Raw genomic sequence first — 19110 nt, 5'->3', positions numbered from 1 at the left:
GATACTAGCTCACGAATAGATTTCAATCTTATTCGTACATGTCTCTTCTGTTTCTGGTTATACTTGGAGCTTCTAATCTGAGATATTGTTGTTTGATTATCACAGTGCACTGAAATAGAAGGTATTGGCTTCATCATTAAGGGAATTTCAGAAAGAAGACCCTTAAGCCAATCGACTTATGTGGTATCCACACACAACGCCTCGGATATGTAGAGCAGTTATAATCTGATTTAACGGACCTCCAAGCAAGCGCACGCCTCAAGTGTAAAGACATAACCCGATGCGCCTTTACACTCGGCGATGTCGACTATCCAAGCGACATCACTATATCCCTCCAGGACTGCAGGGAATCTCCCATACCACAAGCCCAAGGATATAGTGCCTTTCAGATATCTGAGTACTCTATCTAATGCATCCCAATGCGTTCTGTCCGGACAGCTGGTAAACCTGCTCAATTTCGATATAACAAAAGAAATATCAGGTCTAAAACAATTTGCTAAATACATTAGACTACCTATTATTTGTGAGTATCTTAATTGAGACACTGCCACACCACTCTTATTCTTGTGGAGAGTTTTTGAAGGATCATAGGGTGTGACTACAGATTTAACTTGGGTATAGCCATATTTCTCTAATACTCTCTCAATATAGAGTGATTGAGAAATTGCTATTCCATCAGTTGAACGAGTCAACTTTAGCCCTAAAATCATATCAGCACAACCCATATCCTTCATATCAAACTTACCACTTAAGAGGGCCTTAGTCTCATTAATAATAGAAAAGTTAGAACCAAACAGTAGAATATCATCTACATACAAACATAAGATAATACAATTATCACCTTTCATTTTAGCATACACACATTTATCAGAGTCATTCATTTCAAAGTCAAATGATAATATAGCTCTATCAAATTTTTCGTGCCACTGCTTTGGGGCTTGCTTCAAACCATAAAGAGATTTGACTAACTTACAGACTTTGTTCTCATTTCCAGAAACTACATATCCCTCAGGTTGATCCATATATATCTCTTCTTTAAGATCTCCATTAAGGAATGCCGTTTTGACATCCATTTGATGGACCTCAAGATAATATATGGATGTCAATGCTATTAACACTCGGATTGTAGTAATTCTGGTAACAGGAGAATAAGTGTCAAAATAGTCAATCCTTTCTTTCTGTTTGAATCCCTTAGCAACTAGGCGGGCTTTGAATTTATCTACTGACCCATCAGGTTTTAGTTTTCTCTTAAACACCCATTTACATCCTATAGTGTTACACCCAGGAGGTAAATCTACCAACTCCCAAGTGGCATTAGAGATAATAGAGTCCATTTCACTTTTAATGGCCTCTTTCCAGTGTTTAGCTTCAGGAGAAGCCATAGCATCTCTATATGTTACAGGGTCACCTTCTATATTATATGTGATAAAATCCTGGCCTAAATCCATAGACACACGTTGCCTCTTGCTCCTTCTTGGTTCTGTATACTCACTAGATTCATCTAGTCTAGAGTGACTTGAGGAAGGTGTACCTACTACGGATAGTGGGACCTCTACGGAAGAAGGCTCATTTCTAGTAGGAATACTAGATTGAGGTGTTCTCGTCTTCATAGGAAATATATCCTCAAAAAATGTAGCATCGCGAAGTTATACAATAGTATTTGCATCTATTCCAGGAATTTCTGATTTAATAATCAGGAACCTATATGCAATATTATTTTGAGCATAACCTAAGAAGATACCATCTACGGTCTTTGGACCAAGTTTTTTCCTTCTGTGTTCAGGTACTAGTACCTTTGCCAGGCACCCCCACACTTTAAGGTATTTCAAACTTGTCCTTCGGCCTTTCCAAAGCTCATATGGGGTTTTATCCCTTGACTTCATTGGGACTCTATTTAGCACATGACATGCAGTGTATAGAGCCTCCCCCCACATAAAGTTGGGTAACCCAGAACTGCCTAACATGGAATTAATCATATCTTCAAGGGTTCGATTTTTTTCATTCTGCTATACCGTTGGATTGAGGACTATATGGAGCAGTTACCTCATGGATTATACCTGTATCTTGACAAAATTTTTGAAACAGGTTCGAGGTAAATTCTCCACCCCTATCAGACCTTAACCTCTTAATAGTTTTATCGGTTTGATTCTCAGCTTCAGATTTAAAAATCATAAATTTATCTAAAGCTTCATCCTTGGTTTTTAGCAAATAAACATAACAATAACGAGAGTGGTCATCAATGAAGGTAATGAAATATCTTTTATGGTCTCTCGTTATTACACCGTTAAACTCACAACAGTCAGTATGAATCAATTCTAAAATATCAGAATTTCTATCAACTGATTTGAAGGGTTTACGGTGTTGTTTATATTGCACACAAATTTCACATTTTTTCTTATCATTTATAGCATGCTTAGGGATCATGTCAAGATTCATCATCCTTTTTACGGTATTAAAATTGACATGTCCTAATTTGTCATGCCACATATCATAAGACTCAATGTTATATGAACAACCAATATTAGAAGTTTTATTTAAAGTAGCATTTTCTACATTGAGTTTAAATAAACCTTCATTAAGGTAACATTTTCCAATAAAGGTTCCTAAATGTAATATTACAACTTTATTACATTTGAAGTTCAACTCATAACCAGCACGAACTAACTTTGATCCGCTAATCAAATTCCGACGGACCGCTGGAACATGATGCACCTCATGCAGTGACAGGACTTTTCCAGAGGTGAACCTCAGGTCAACTTGTCCTATCCCAAACACCCTGGCTGCAGAATGGTTCCCCATGGTCACGGAAGTGCCTTCAATTACCTGATAAGTAAGGAAGCCAGATCGATTAGCACAACAGTGTACATTAGCACCTGTATCAACTAACCATTCATTGGGTTGATAGATCAAGTTTAGTTCGGGTTTGAAGGTAACAAACCTATCGCTGGTGTCGTCACTAGCAGTCACGACATTTACTTGTGCCTTGGTGTTGGACGTATTGCTTTGGTTCTTGTCCTTTCGCTTAGGGCATAATGTCAACTGTCCACATGCGCTGATCTGTCCAACCAGAGTCAGGACACGGGCACGTGGCGCTCCTGCTGAATCCTCGGCGCCCTAACTCAAAGACCGGGCAGGGGAGGGTGTCCTGCTGACGACCCTCGGCGGGAATCACGAATAGGTGGCCTCAAGATGAAGACTTTTTTCTCCCGGTGAAGAAATGGAGACCTTATATAGACCTCTCGAAGAAGCTGGGCGCCCAATCAAAGCAACCACCGCTTTGACCATGCCTATGGGTGCCGGACCATGCTCGAAGAGGCGTCCATGAGGGCATCCGCCATCTCAACCTTTCCATGATGTGCGGCAAGATCCTCCATCGCGATCTTGTGTATGGCTAATCATCGTGCATACGCCTGTATATACCGAACAAAGCGATAGGGCGCCGGCGGCCGTTGTACCCCCTCGCCTATCACGGCGGCGGACCACCCGATCGGCCCCTATTCCTCGCCGAGCGGACTTAGCTCGGCCCTTGATCTTCCCCGTGCGCTTGCCTGAAACCCAAGCCCATGGATGGGTTATCTCTAGCTCCTGACCATTACCCGCTTGGCCAGCCCTCCATCCGTCCTTAGGCTGGGACCCTTCAGAAGGTGGGCCCCCCATTCTTACCGCCGAATCACTTGCCTTCCCTTCAAGTCTAGTCGAAGGAGGAAGTGAGTCCGACTGACTGGACTATATGTGTCCGAGCGAGCGGTCGCCGCCTTTTCGTAGCTTATAATATCCATGGGGCCGTTCGGCCCTTTTGCCAAATTCAGTCGCTCGGCTCTTCGTTTTGGTTGTCTTGTCGCTCAACATGGGTGTTTGCTTGTCTAAATCTTCTCGAAAATCGTGCAATCTTTTTCATTAAGGTGAAGCGTGCGCGGTATGGGCGCATTAATTGCGCTTGATGACAGGGCGCCACGTGTCGACCATTGTGTGGCGGCGACGTCACTTACGATGGGACGCCCCCGTTTGAAATGGACGGCCCGATGGTGTCCTCGTTTCTCGTGACCTAGATCGGACGGCGGAGGCTGACCGGCCTCGGCCATATAAAGCCTCCGTCCCCTTTTTTGGCCGGTCACTTGCTCGCGCTTTGTCTTTCTATTTCGTTCTGTTGCTGCTGCCTCCGGCGATCCAGTGTCTGTTTTTAGACGGCTACCATCTCACCGGTGATCCTTCTCGTCCGCTTCCCTCTCAGTGAGTCTTCTCCCTTCGTTTACAAGGTCTTCCCAACTTGTCTTGCCTCTTTTGTTCGCCTTCCGTCGATTTCTTGCTACCTTTCCGCTTCTTCGAGATGGCAAGCTCCTCCGGACCTGCTGTTGGTGTTCCCGGCCCTTGGTACCTGACCATGGAGAGTCGATTTGATGAGGAGGGTGCTCGGCGCCTTGTTCGGACGTATGGGATTCCTGATAACCATGAAATAGTTATAGCCGACCCGACTGACCGGCCACATGACCCGCCGATCGGCACCATTTGTTTCTTTTTAGATCAATTCCAGGGCGGTCTTAGATTTCCTACCCATCCCTTTATTTTAGAGGTTTGTAACTATTTTCGCATCCCACTCGGCCAACTTGTGCCGAATTCCTTTAGGCTGCTGAGCGGGGTGGTCGTCCTCTTCAAGCTGCACAGTATCCCTCTTGACCCCAAAATATTCCACTTCTTCTTCTACCCCAAACAATCCGAGCCGGGCACTTTTATTTTCCAAAGTAGAATAGGCTTTAAATTTTTTGATAATATACCGACCTCCAACAAACACTGGAAGGAGTTTTTCTTCTATATCCGACTTCGATCAGCCCGCATTCAGAAAATGGCACTGGTAGACGACTCAGGTAGGAGCTCGGCAAGTTCGAAGTCAATCCCCTATCTTCATGCGATTTAGCTGGTTGTCTCAGCGATACAAGATCCAAAGGCGTTGTATATTTCGGATTGTCTCCGTTTGGGCAAATCTCCTTCCGCATGAGTTCTTTACTCTCTTAGTCTTTTTGTCTAATTGATTTTAATTTCTTTTCTTGATTGAAGTCATGTGGCGCCAAGGCTACAATTTGAAATTAAAGTCAATGAAGCGGCCACCAAAAGAGCTCGCCGAGCGGGTCTCATCCCAGCCCCCCATGCCGCGGAGGTTGGCGGATCACTTCTACAAAGTTGCTGTCAGTGGCGTCCTAATCGAGCGTCCCGAGTCGGGACCGTTCGGGAGCGTCGGACTCGCCGTCGCCGACCAAGAGGCGGAACCACGGCGCCGATCGGCGTAACCGCGGATCGCCGCGCCATCACATCGGGACCCTGCGGTTTGCCCACCGCCTGACCCTCGGCTCTCCTCCCCGGGCTCGTCGCGCCGCTTACGTCGATTGGCGAAACTTCCACTATAGGGAGTCCTCGCGCATCGCTGAGCAGAAGCGCCGTCCGCCATCCAACCATCAAGACTACCCTCTCGATTCCCATCGGAGGAATATTTCTTGTCCGCCGATCGACCTTGAGCCCTGTTCACAAAATAACCTTGCGGGTCCGCTGCCATTAGACTTTGAGGGCATATCAAGTGGCCCTTCAGGCGAACTCCTGACAAACTCGGACGAGCCACCTGTAAATTCATTTTTCGCCACCATACTTTTGTTTGGTTCTGATTTCATTATTCGTGAGCAAATCGCCACTAGCCATCGGCTAGCCGAGTTGGAGGAGCTCTGGAAAACTTCAAGTGTCGGGGTCCCACGAGTTGAGGCCAGAAGAGAAGCAAGCCCGAGTAGAGCGGAGGGCCGCCGAGATGGCGTCGACTTGAAGGCTGGCCGGTGATCTGTGATATGCGACGCAGATGAGCGGGCAAGCATCGCGGATGAAGATGAAGGTTGAAGTCGGGCCTAGATCGGCAATCAGGATCTGCTGAGCCCGCCGAGGGAGAGCCGTTCGCACGGAAAAAGGCCGGTGGACTTGATGGGCAGTCCAAGATACCTTAACCGCTTCCCGAGTGGCACTCAAAAAATATAAGGAGGGAGAGCCGAGTCGCCTAGCAGCAGCGCGCCAGGAATACCTCCGCTCGGAGCGCTTTGGCGAAAAGTTCGGTGGCAACGTCTCCTCAACCTTCATCGAGGCGGTCAAGGTCACCACGGCGTACTTTAAGAAGGGGGGGCACCTTCCTGCTGACCTGAGCATTCCCCCTCCTGAACTGGCGGCCATGATTGACGACATCCCGGACGCCTTTTTTAATTTTGAGGATCCGGAGTGATGCAGGTTATTTCAAGTACTTTCTGTATTTCATCCGCTCGGCGGATGTAAAATTTTTGTACGTGCCGTTCGGCATAATTTTTCTTCTAATGAAACGATGCCCATCTGTTTTTGTCTTCTTACTCATTATCCATAATATTCTTCTGTTTGCTTAACGTGTATGCTTAGCGTCAGTCATGCTCTTAAGCGTTCTCCGTCACGCGTCCGATCGGCTTGGCCCATTGCATAAAGTCCGAGCGGGGAGGCCTACTCGCTCTGCACGTATCTTGCCTGCGTGAAGTTAACAAACGCCGAGTATCGAAGGACCAACCCCCAATCGGGCCTGAATGTTTTAATATTTGTAGTTTCCGCGGTTTCTTACTCTGATATTCGTTCGTCCGCTCGGGGTATTTATAGTCGCCGGACCGACTTGATTTTCCACTGTGCTCGTCGGCAGGATGTTTATAGCCGACGGGCCGTCGATTTTAACGACGGTGCCGTCGTCTGCTCGGATGTTGCCGAAGCTTTCGATCGGGATGCAGCCGTATTACGGATCGGCGGTAGCGGATGTTAGCTCACTACCTGCGATTTTAGCTGCGGCTTGCGGATGTACCGAGCGCTGTTTCGATTTTAGCGACGGTTTCGGTCCGCCGGATGTTAAATGGCGGGCCGCGCTCTACGGTTCGTGCAAGGTCGGCCTTCAAGGCTAACTCCTTACCGTGTCAAGCGACCTTGGCCTTCATAACTTTTCGTGCTCGAACAAATTTTATGCCCATCCGACCGGCACGGGTCATTTGCATACGCCGTTCAGCGGAGAATGCTCCATGTGTTTTCATCTTTTTGCTCCCTAGCTTGGAGAACGTACTCCTGGCCGAACGACTCAGGGTCTGCTTCGTCGAGCATTTTGGCTAGGATAATATACCTCCGTCCGAATGGTACGGGGCCTTCAATTTTCGAGCGCTTGGCTCGACCCATTTACCTCCGGCCGAGCGGCTCGGGGCCTTCGTTATTTTGTTGGTGGTGCCTTATTTGTTCTTTTGATTTTTCGTTTCTGCATTTCAAGTATTCAGTCGAAAAAAGTACACAAGATGATTTACATAGGCACACCTTTCACCCTGCCCGGTAAGGCTGGAGGTGGTTCGCGCTCCACGGCCTATCTAGCTGCCGACCTTCCTCATCTTCCAAATAATACGCACCCGAGCGGAGCTTCTCGATGATTTTGAAGGACACCAGACTTGCGCAAGCTTCATCGGCAAACAGCTTGACTTTCTTCCGCCCGGAATGATCTGGGGAATGACAGATAGATTTTGTCTGACATCGCCATCAGAGCCGGACGAACCTTTGGACGCTCTCCTCCTCTGCCAATTCTCCGACTCCATTCTCCGTTCGTTGTCCTCATCGTAGCTCTGGATCCAGGCGGACTCCACGCCGACTTCTACCGGAATGATGCCTCGCCGCCGTACACCAAATGGAAAGGCGTAACGCCCGTTCCTTCCTTTGGAGCCGTTCGGATGGCCCACAAGACGCCGGTACCTCTTCTGGCCACCTTCCTCCGAGATGGTCGAGCCGAGTGCGTAGAATGCGAAGGATTTCGATTAGTCACTTCGGCTTGACCGTTGCTCGAGGATAAGCCCGGACGTGAAGTGTTGCTCAATCCCATAGCTCTTGCACCAATCCTCTAACATCTTCCTTGTGAACTGCCGCCCGTTGGGATAACCCGACAAATGATGTTGCTGAATTTTTAACCATTTGTTCATGATCTTTGCTAGCGGTTCGGCCTCCACCCACTTGGAGAAATAGTCTACACTAGTAAAATTTCCCTCTTGCATGCGCGCCAAATGGACACAATATTCATTCCCCATTGAATGGGCATGCGCTTGCTCATTTTCTTGGTGGTAGAATGGGAAGGTTGTGATATACCGCCGAATGTAGATCTGTTCCTGCTTGTAAAGTTGGCCAAAGTATCCGCAAGAGGATCTTTTGATAATGCCGATGACCCCGTGATGATCCTTGATGTACTTCGGAGGATGTAGTGAGTCCAGCTTACATTTCAAAGCGATCTCCGATGGCGTGACTCTTCTTCTCGAGGAGCCGACATATTCATCGGAGGGTGGTGCCCGAACGGAGAAATTCTATAATAGGTGTCCTCCATCGCTTGAAACGTGAGGCCTTGCATCCGATCAACATGCGCCACCAGCAGATACTTTTTCAATTGGTTCTTGAATGGCGGTGGTGTTATTGAACTGTGAGTTTGGCTAACTCTGTCGCGGCTTCTCCGTTCGGGATCTTACATAAGAACCTCTCGGAAAGTAGCTTTGAGTTTTGAAGGCCTCAACGTAGAGTTTAAGCCGAACACTATTGATTTCAAAGGTGCCGAAAGTTGTTGAGCGGCCAACTGTGAATCCGAATAGAGAGTCACCCGACCAGCACCCACCTTCGTTGTTGGTAGCTTTGTAATCCATCGGACGGATAGGTGCATCTTCTCTTCTTGAGGTGAGAGCGCAATATTCCAATCCCACTTCGAGCCGAGTGGAGGACCCATCCACATACTTCTGTCACAAAATCAGCCAAGGATTGGGCTTTGATCGTCGAGCGGGATGATATTGGATGTCAAATTCACTTAATTCAGCCGTCCACTTGATGAGCCGTCCGGACGCTTCAGGATTCAACGGTACTCTTCCGAGTGGATTGTTCGTCCGGACAATGATGGTGTGAGCCAAGAAATACGGCGGCTAGAACCAAAGCAAAGGCCAACTTCTCGAGCCCGAATTCGACATCTTTTAAAATGTGGCTTAGAAAATACACTGGCTCTTCTGAGCCTACAGCATGCTCAGTCGATGACAAATAAATATAAAGTGACTCACCCCGATCCACTGGCAGAGAATTAAGATATGTCTTCAATTCTTGAGCCTGGTCACATTCTTCATCCCATTGGAACTTAGTAGCCTTGCGAGATCTTGAAGAATGGAAGGCTCCGGTCGGCGGTTTTGGTTATCAGACCGGTCAACCTCTGCACTTCTCTTGTATTTCTTGGGGGCGGCATGTCTTGCGGGATTTGCTTGATTCCCCTTCGGTCACTATGTACCCCAAGAAATGCCCTCCTTTCGCTCGAACAGACACTTCTCGGGATTTAGCTTGACTCCATGTTTGCGTCGGAAGGTTTCTTCCATGTCCTTGAAAAGATCGGCCGCTCGAACGGATTTGATAAGAATGTTACGCCCAATCTGCTCTTTGAACACTTTGTTCATCAAGCGTTGATAAGCGGCCCCGATCTTCAATCCGAACGGCATCACATTATAGCAATATGTGCTGTCGGCCGTTACGAAGCTTACTTTTCTTGATCTTGATGATATCCTTGATAGGCGTCAAGCATGCAAATTAACTCACATCAGAGGATAGAAGTCCTTGGGGCATGCTTTGTTTAAGTCCCGATTTCTCCACTTGCCGGCTTGAGACCAATACCATTGGCCTATGTTTTTTTCACTCCACGGATGATGGCATTCGAGTCCCTCTTCATCGGTCCGCCGGACATGCAATTCATGCGTGCGGCTCGGGGATCCGGCTTGAACTGTCGCACGTCATCATGATTTCAGCGCGAAGCATTGACGATCTCATCCTTCCTTCTCCCTCTATCGAGGGCGATAAAAGTTGTAGCCCCGATCGGTGGTGAATTTGTACTTCCTCTTTTCTTCTAAATTAAAGAGAGACGGTTTTCGATGATGACTTCGACTTCCGAGGTGCCTTGAGCAGTTGGATTCCGCCGGACCATCTCGATATAGCACCGGAGCTAAGCAACCGATCTCCCACTTCTCCCTTTGTCTTGACGGGAACTTCATCTTGGTGGAAGGTTGAGACGACCGCTCGGAATTCGGCGCCGGTTGTCCCAAAATGACGTTGTAGGACGAGGAGAGTCAACCACCACGAAATTTATTGTCCTGGTCCTCTGGCGGCTCCTCTCCAGCGAGGTAGCCAGAATCTGTCGACCTGCAACTTCGTTGCCCGTAAACCCGTGAGGGGGTCGTCATGGGCTCTGACTCGGCTCGATCAATTTGCTGGTGGTGGTGACGCCTTTTTGAATATGATGTTGACCGAGCTCCTGTGTCAACAAACACGCGGTGAATAGTGTAATTTGCTATTACCGCTTTAATGAGTAATGAAACATCGCATGGTCGTAAGTTCACTCCTTCTAAGTCCCCAAGGTGATTTCGGTCCACTTGCCTCTGATTCAATGGGCGCATCAAGGGGCTGATCGGCAGGCTACCGCCAGTCGTCTCCTTGAGTCTGCTCCCGGCATAACGTTGATCTCGCCGGAAGTATTGCTTCTTTTTCCTCTTCCGTGACTACCGTTCTCTTGGCCGCTCGTGATTCACGGCTTGGGGATCGGAGTGCCGAGGTGTATTGTCGCGTCGCCTGATGTGCGGGGTCCGTCGACTTCATGGGTCCTTGGTCTCCTGCCGATGGGAGGAGACGATCGTTCGGCATTCCTGGGAATGGGATTGGCCACGAAAGGAAGACTTGACAATCCTTCGTGTTGTGCGTATCCGTCTGGTGGAAGAGTGCAACATAGGGGTCATTGGCTGAGCGTACCCTCTGTCGTGCGACTGGCGTGGGGGATCGGATTGCCTCGGTCGCTCTGGCGGCTGGCATCACGCATCGACATGAATAGTGCCGTAGCGAGTGAGTCTGAGGCGCCCACGTTTATGTATTCGTTGGCTGTATATGATCGCAATCTCGACTTTCGGATGAAACCCCCATCCAGAAGCCTGCGTGAAGGCATTCATCATAGGCGTCTCGATGTGGCGTTGGGATATCATCGATATCCATCGCCACTTGGTTGAATCGGATGTAAGCTCGATTCTCTCGACTCTTGCTTGATGGCAAACAAGCTGACACTTGTCGAGCGGTGGTGGAGGAAGGCGGAAGTCCTTGAAGCTAGTGATGGATCCGTCCCCTCCCTCGAAACCACCGCTGAGTCGATCCGAGAGAGTTGTAAGGAAGACGCGGCACTTTACATGGAGTGTAGCTGTGTTATCAAACTTACCCAGATGATCGTCCGGGTCCGTTGTTCCGTTGTACTCGCCGATCGTCGGAGGCACGTAGTGTTTGGGTAGAGGGTCTCGTAGAATAGCCTCTGAGAATTGGCGATTGATCCACTTGGGAGATGAGTCCGCCCGGGGAGCTTTCCCTTTTCTGTCATCCCGCCTTGGCATCTCATCTGAAGAAGATCCCCTATCTCTTCGAGCTGGTACGACTTCAGGGGTGCGAAACAAGGCTCGATGGAATGCGACGGTGGCTGGAGGTGCTTCCGCTCGGCCACCTGACGCAGATGTTGCTTGTTGCTCAGGCCGCTCGGCTGCTGCTTTCTATTTTTGTTCCACAAGTTTGGCGGCCCTTATCTCGACCAGAGCTTCGAGTTCTTCCGTCGAAAGCGCCACCGTGTGTTGTCGTCCAGCCTCATCCATTGTTTCCAGTCGGATGCAGGAGCGTTCCCACAGACGGAGCCAATTTGATCCTGTCCGAACCAGGAGTCAAACTGGATCCTCGAGCGCTCCGGCGAACCTGCAGCAAAACCAAGCCGGGAGGGGTGTCCCGGCGACGGCCCTCCGACGCTCAAGTCAGGCGAGGAATCACGAATAGGTGGCCTCAAGATGAAGACTTTTTTTCATACCTCCGGTGAAGAAATGGAGACCTTATATAGACCTCTCGAAGAAGCCTGGGCGCGCCAATCAAAGCAACCAACTGCTTTTGACCATGCCCAGGTATGGGTCTGTCAGAAAGACGTCCATGAGGGCATACCGCTACTGTATCAACCTTTCCATGATGTGACGGCAAGATCCTCCATCGTGCGATCTTGTGTACGACCTAATCATCGGACATGCCTTTATTGACCTCCCATATCCCGAGCCGAACGAATAGGCCGCTCGGCCCTTCGATCTTCCTGCCTTGGCGTCGGAAACCCAAGCCCATGGATGGGTTATCTCTAGCTCCACTCGGGCCATTGCCCGCTTGGCCAGCCCTCCATCCGTCCTTAGGCTGGGACCCTTCAGAAGGTGGGCCCCCCATTCTTACCGCCGGATCACCCAGCAAGGCTTAGGTTTAGTTCCAGTTTTCTTTTGAACCTTTGGGTTGGTTCGCGATCTGAGGTTTATGCTTTGCTTTCTGGCGTTGAATTGAGAAGGAAGTGAGGAAGTGTTTTTATACACTTGAAGCAGTGCAGAGGAAGGGACGCACATTCACGCGTGGATGCGTTGTTTCGTATCCTCACGCGATGCGGACAGAACTGCTTCGAGGTCCAAAAACCGAAGTCCGCGTCCCTTCCTCACACGCGGAACCAAACTCTGGTTTGGTTTTGGTTCAGATCGAAGGCCCACGGGCTGGGGATTTGCACCCCCCTGCGCGCGATTAACGCGCACGTGACGCCCGGTTTATGGATTTCCGGCTCGAACCCCCCAAAATCCACTCGATTTGGGCTTGGCCCGCGCATGCGTGTAGGTCCTCTTATCATTGCTAAGCAAGGATGGAAGAGCTTCCTATATAAGCCCTTCCAAGCTTCTCCACTTAGCAATGTGAGACTAAAAATACTTTTGAATTTAAAACAAAATTCAACACATATATTATTCTGGGGTAGACAGAAACAGCTCACAATTAACAAACCTAGAGTAGAATGATGGCTTTTCATTATAGTTTCCTTGTTGTGATTGTCTGTAATTGCTCAAAACTTTGATGAACATTGCTGCACTTATGTTGTTCGATCCATATTCCTTTCCCAAATATCCATTGTTTTAAGTTAATTTGACATTTGATTTCTTGGTTCTTAAGATACTGAAAATATTCAGTGAAGGTGGAAAATGGTTGGCCAAAATAGACTTGGAAACTATTGGTTTCATATGATCCTTGATTTCAGAATACCATGATAATGTTTGCCATTAGAGATATACCTGGTACCAAAAGAAAAGAGTTCTCCTTGGGTTATTCAGATGAACTATTGCTTGTGATTATTTTGAGCTATTTCAGGGAGCAACTTGATTTGAAATAAGAAGCTTTATGGCTAGGGCAACCAAGTCAAGTCGAGCAAAGTTTTATGATGTTTAAACTTATTTGATAAGGTAATCGAGCCAAACTCAACCTAAAATGAACTAAGTTGTTGAAATGATGGTTAATGCTTGGCTTGGTTTTTTTTTTACGAGCTTGAGGTTGGTTCGTTTAGATGTTATTGAGTTTCAATTCAAGCTTGTTTAATTGTTTGAAACTTTAATTATATTTAAACTTGTTTGATTGGTTTTTGTGTTTGATAATACAAACTTGTTTGTTTATTTTAAATTTTTCTTTATTTATTTAGCATGTTGATAAGAGCTTTGTTAATAAATTTTATTCACAGATATTATTTACAAATTTTATTCACAAACATTAATGAACCGAACACTAAGCTTATTCGTTTAGTACAATGATTTGTTCAAACTTATTCATTTAATTGATCTTGTATGTATTGAATCAACACATAAGCAAATTCTTATTATGCCGAATACCAAACTTATTCCCACCCTATTTACAACAGGTTTGCATTTTTTGTTTTATAAAACAAATGTGAGTATGCAACTTATGCGTATCTACATACTTTGTATTTGATTCCGAGAATCATGATGTTGCAGTTCTCCGAGAATTTTACAATCATGTTGTTCCATTATGACGGTCGGACAAGCGAGTGGGATGAATTTGAGTGGTCCAAGAAGGCAATTCATGTCAGTGCAAGAAAACAAACTAAATGGCAAGTTACAAATCCAAACTCGATCAAGAGTTCAAATCATGGTTGGTAACAAACTTCTTGTGCGCTTCTTATTCTCTTGATTCATTCAAGGTGGTTTGCGAAGCGCTTTCTACACCCTGATATCGTGGCCCCATACGACTACATATTCATTTGGGACGAAGATCTTGGAGTCGAGCATTTTAATGCCGAAGAGTAAGTAGTTGGCTTTGCTTAAAGTATCCATGCTAATTTCAACACACCCCACCAAATGAATTTGGTAACTATTTCAGATACATTAAGTTGGTAAAGAAACACGGCCTAGAAATTTCACAGCCTGGCTTGGAGGCAAACGAACATTTAACATGGAAAATGACAGAGAGGAGAAGGAACAAAGAAGTCCACAAGTGAGCTTCACACCAACAAATTCGCAAACTTTTTATAATCTTTTGTAACATACTGATTAATTTGTTGGCTATCGATCGATTCTCATCTGTCAGGGAAAGTGAGGAGAAAAGTGGATGGTGTCCTGACCCTCATCTTCCTCCATGTGCTGCGTATGGACCCTCGCCTTTTAACGGTCTTCAACACTCATTGTCATGCCACTTATTGTTTAATTATATTACTTGATGTCTCGTGCACAGGTTTATTGAGATAATGGCGCCTGTTTTTTCCCGAGAGGCCTGGCGTTGCGCATGGCACATGATTCAGGTACCTCCTAATGCTCCAGCCACAATGCTTGTGCATGCCTTAAGTACACTAACCTTATGCATCTGCAGAATGACCTGGTTCATGGATGGGGTCTTGATTTTGCACTTAGAAGATGCGTGGAGGTAGTACATCTTTCGATCGACACTTGAACTGCTTTTTGTTGCTTTAGCTAGCTGACCGTCTCATTGATCTTGTATCTAGTTTGCTCATGAACGTATCGGCATAGTTGATGCACAATGGATTGTTCATCAAGGTGTTCCTACACTTGGAAATCAGGTAGTTTTTCTTTGGGTTTACGTGCATCGCTACGCCTTCTGCTCAATGGTGAAACAAATTCTCTCTTAATGTGTGCAAGGGCTTGGCACAGAATGGAAAATCACCACGGAAAGCGGTGCGATTAGAGCGTGTTCTCTTCCTTATGAATCTTGTGAATTGCAGATGAGATGATATGTTATTTTGGCATTGTTGAATAGGTGGAAGATCGGTGCAGAGAGGAATGGAGAATGTTCCAAGATCGCATGGCAAGTGCAGAGAAGGCATATTTCGAAACCCATGCGAAGCCGTAGTTGTTCAGTGTTTGTTATTATCCCTAATTAGTGGATTTAATGATAAATTATGCATATAAATACAAACTGAATCCATTAATATGATCTAACTTAGGCCTTTTAAGTTTCAATGGTTGAATGTAGATTTTGTATGTGTAGAATCTATAGTCTCGCATCTATTATTATATATGGACTAATAATAGATGCCCACTATATATAGAGTGAGTCTCAAAGGTTTAGGACATTATTTTAACACAACTCATGGCTCCCATTAAATAAACTCCTTGGAAAACATTCCTTTTGCTTCTGCTTCACTTCTTCTTCCCTCAAGGTTTATTTCTGGACGACGCAAAATACAAGAATGTCTCTTCAATTAGATTTCTTTGTCTTTGGTTATTCTTTATGTTGTTGTGTCATGATTAATTATTGAAACTAGATCCAATCTCATATGTTCTTTTATTTTCTATATGCAAATTCTTATACGATTCTTATAATTCATGCAGCTTAGATTTTATAAGTTCTATCAATTAGTATCAAAGCTAAGGCTCTGTTTCTTCATGTTTTCATAGCAATATAGTATATGTTTTTCATCGATCTCTTATTTGTATGCTAGATTAAGTTTTCCTAGTGATACGGTGCATAATGGTAGGGTCTGGTCAAGGGGACGTGACAATCAGAAGTCAAAGGGACGTGACAGTCAGAAGTCAAAGGGACGTGACAGTCAGAAGTTGAGGAGGCGTATCACTCCACAGTGGGGTTGTAACTGCTAAAAGTCGCTACCTAGTTAACACTCAGTCGGGAGGCCCGGGTCGGGAATTCAGACAGGTTACTCGGGCGAGAGGCCCAGGTCGGGAATTTAGATAGGTTACTCGGGCGAGAGGCCCAGGTCGGGAATTCAAACAGGTTACTCGGACGAGAGGCCCAGGTCGGGAATTCAGACAGGTTGCTCGGTCAGGATGCCCAAGTTGGGAATTCAGATAGATTGCTCGGTCGGGATGCCCAGGTCGGGAATTCAGACATATTGCTCGGTCGGGATGCCCAGGTCAGGAATTCAGAACGGCTACTCGGTCGGGAGGCCTAGTTCAGGAATTTGGAATGGTTGCTCGGTCAATATGTCCAGGTCAGGAAGTCAGACTGGTAACATAAGGAACAGGGAAGGAAGAGGAGGAACCATCTCTACCGGCCGGGTTTTCTCACAACAGGCTTATATATGAGAACTTGATACGCCTGGTTGGGATACGGCGGAATACTCGGATACATCCAAGTCAGGCTCGTCGATTGCTGGTCGTCAGGAGTTCTCTTGTTCATGCCCGATCAACAAAAACGACAACAGATTCAGAGAATCGTAACTACCTGTCAGAGAATATATGTTGTGTGTCAGGGTATATTCTAATGGTTTGTGACTCATTGATAATAGAACCTTCCTCCTACCTATAAGAGGATGTCAAGTGTCACTCACCACCAGACAAGGTCTGACACCCGACATTCTCTGACACTTGCCAAAAGCCCGAAGTACGCAAGGTCATATAAAAAGGGGTGCTCTATCCCTTGCGCAGGTACGCTCACTAACATTTTCACATCTGTCTTCTATTTTCTGCATTTTACTATTCTTCTGGGGAAAAAGTACCTGACTTGAGCATTGGAGGGCCTGCTTTGGGGACTTTTCCCCTGGTTCTTGGTCCCTAACGTGGAGGGTGCTCGTTTGAGTGTGCGCAGGGAACTCTCGCTTCGTCATCCTCGTCACCGGCCCTTGTCAGCAACCTGTGTGAACCCGCCCTCGAAGTACTGAGGGTCTCCGTCACCTTCCGTCAACACCAACGATAGCGTAGCCGGCATCCATCTGACTCAGATTCCGGACGGGATCAATTTGGCGCTATCTGTGGGAACACACTTGCCTGTTCCGGAATGTGAGGATGGAAGAGACCGGCAGAATCAACGTCACTATGACAACAGGAGAATATGAGCTCTTTAAAGAGGCCAAGAAGCAGGCGGCTTCAGCAAGACAAACTACTGTTTCCCGATCGCACAAACTGCCCAATGTTTCCAAAGAGCCCACGAATATTTCTGATCGGGGATCTAAAAGAAAGTAGCCCGAGGAGTTTCCACCCGCCTTCTACAGGGAGCCCGGTCTGGGTTTCTATCAGCGGAACCCTGGGTGCTACAATCCAAAGAAAGAGCAGCCACAAGCTTCTATAGCGGAGAGTTCCCCGTCAGGGACTCTAAGAAAGGAAAAACTATCGTTTTTAGGGAAGAACCCTGAGTAGAGCTGGAAGAGCAAGTGCCCTTCTCCATAAGGGTATTAGAAGAGAAGCTGCCTAAAGGATATAAGCCCCTTGCCATTGGGTAATATAATGGTAGCAAGGACCCTGAAGATCATCTCTGCAAGTTCAGGAATGCGGCATTGTTACATCAATATAGTGATGTCATCAAGTGTCGAGTATTTCTGAATACTTTGTCAGGCTCAGCGCAAAAATGGTTTGATGGACTGCCACACGGATCCATCACTTGTTTTCAAGACTTCAAAATCGTTTTCCTGCGTCACTTCGCTAGTAGCAGGAAGTATCAAAAAATGGACCACTGCCTCTTTGCCCTCAAGCAAGGATCCGCTGAACCTTTAAGAAGTTATATTAAGCGCTTTAATCAAGTGGCTCAGGATGTCCCATCTGCCACTACGGAGATACTGATGAACGTCTTCTCACATGGATTGGTGGAAGGGGAATTCTTCAGAGACCTCATCCGTAATCCTGTGAAGAATTTTGATAAAATGCTGGAAAGAGCAGCCAGCTATATTCATGTGGAGAAGGTGTAGGCTGCACGTAGAAAAGCAGACAAAGCCCCCGAGCCTATCAAGAAGCCAGAGAAGAGGATACCTCAACTACCAGCCCAGCCTCTTTCTCACGCTCGGGAAGCTTGACCTCCCTTCCCACTTGGTCAGGATTCCCGGTCGGTCTTGTCCATGGGGTCTGCGCTACTGCACCTACCATCGGTCTCATACGCATGCTACCAACAAGTGTTTCCAATTCGCTCGGGACTCTCTACATGCTGCTGAGTTAGGTCTGCCACCACCCGAGCTTGCCCCTCAGGTACAGAAGTTGTTGGATGAACAAGGTGTTGGGGCTAGCCAAGCAAGAAGATCCCAACCAGAGCAGGGTGGTCCAAATATGCAGCAGCGTGTTTGGGGTCAGGAGCAAGGGGAAACTCGGGAGGAAGAGAACATGAGCAATACGACGATCCGAGAGATAGGAATGATCTTTGGCGGACCTACAGATGAAGATTCTGGCAGGGCATGGAAATCTCATGAACGTCGTTTAGAAGTTCATGCTGTCAGATGTAGCCAGGGGCAGGCTGTCGGCCCCATCATTAGCTTCGGGCCCCAAGATCTGGAAGGATTGGAACTTTCTCATGATGACGCCCTAATCATCAAGGCCGTCATCGCCAACAGTCACGTGGCCAGGGTTTTCGTGGATACTGGAAGCTCTGTCAATGTCTTGTTCAAGACTGCTTTTGAAGGTATGCAGATTGACGCCAGCGAGTTATAGCCGGTGGCCACCTCCTTGTATGGCTTCACTAGCAACGAAGTGAAACCCATGGGTCAGATTAAGCTGGTCATATCCTTGGGTAATGAGCCACTGGTGTGAACCAGAAGAAGTACTTTTATAGTGGTAGACTCGCCCTCATCATACAACGTCATCCTAGGCAGACCGAAATTACACGAGTTTCGGGCGACGGTCTCCACTTTTCATCAGAAGATCAAATTTCCCGTAGGGGACCAAGTAGGAGAAGTCAGAGGAGAACAACGGGTTTCTCGCAAGTGCTATATAGATATGGTAAGAGTGGAGGCTCGTAAAGCACAAAGAACCCTGGATGGGGGTGTTCATGCTATCCAAG

The 19110-nt window shown here is 47.0% G+C and overlaps 2 protein-coding genes across 9 annotated transcripts in view; both read left to right on the top strand.

Moving 5' to 3' along the window:
* Positions 1–15536, top strand: part of LOC121984499 — a 155727-nt gene extending 140191 nt beyond the window's left edge. For all 8 annotated transcript variants that reach the window (XM_042537444.1, XM_042537448.1, XM_042537442.1 and 5 more), the window contains 9 exons: positions 13875–13990; positions 14081–14182; positions 14260–14373; positions 14467–14523; positions 14611–14677; positions 14746–14799; positions 14879–14953; positions 15033–15068; positions 15151–15536. In XM_042537444.1, coding sequence (XP_042393378.1) covers positions 13875–13990; positions 14081–14182; positions 14260–14373; positions 14467–14523; positions 14611–14677; positions 14746–14799; positions 14879–14953; positions 15033–15068; positions 15151–15243 — 714 coding nt within the window. In that variant the 3' untranslated portion in view covers positions 15244–15536. The remainder of the gene's footprint in view (positions 1–13874; positions 13991–14080; positions 14183–14259; positions 14374–14466; positions 14524–14610; positions 14678–14745; positions 14800–14878; positions 14954–15032; positions 15069–15150) is intronic.
* A 1599-nt stretch (positions 15537–17135) lies between these two features.
* On the top strand, positions 17136–18031 carry LOC121986714. The gene is made up of 2 exons (XM_042540661.1): positions 17136–17308; positions 17581–18031. The coding sequence occupies exons 1-2, from the start codon at positions 17136–17138 to the stop codon at positions 18029–18031; spliced, it is 624 nt and encodes a 207-aa protein (XP_042396595.1).
* Positions 18032–19110: the final 1079 nt, after the last annotated feature.

This window comes from Zingiber officinale, chromosome 5B (genome assembly GCF_018446385.1).
Source record: "Zingiber officinale cultivar Zhangliang chromosome 5B, Zo_v1.1, whole genome shotgun sequence".
Classification (NCBI taxonomy): domain Eukaryota; kingdom Viridiplantae; phylum Streptophyta; class Magnoliopsida; order Zingiberales; family Zingiberaceae; genus Zingiber; species Zingiber officinale.
This window is presented reverse-complemented; position numbering and strand designations above follow the sequence as displayed.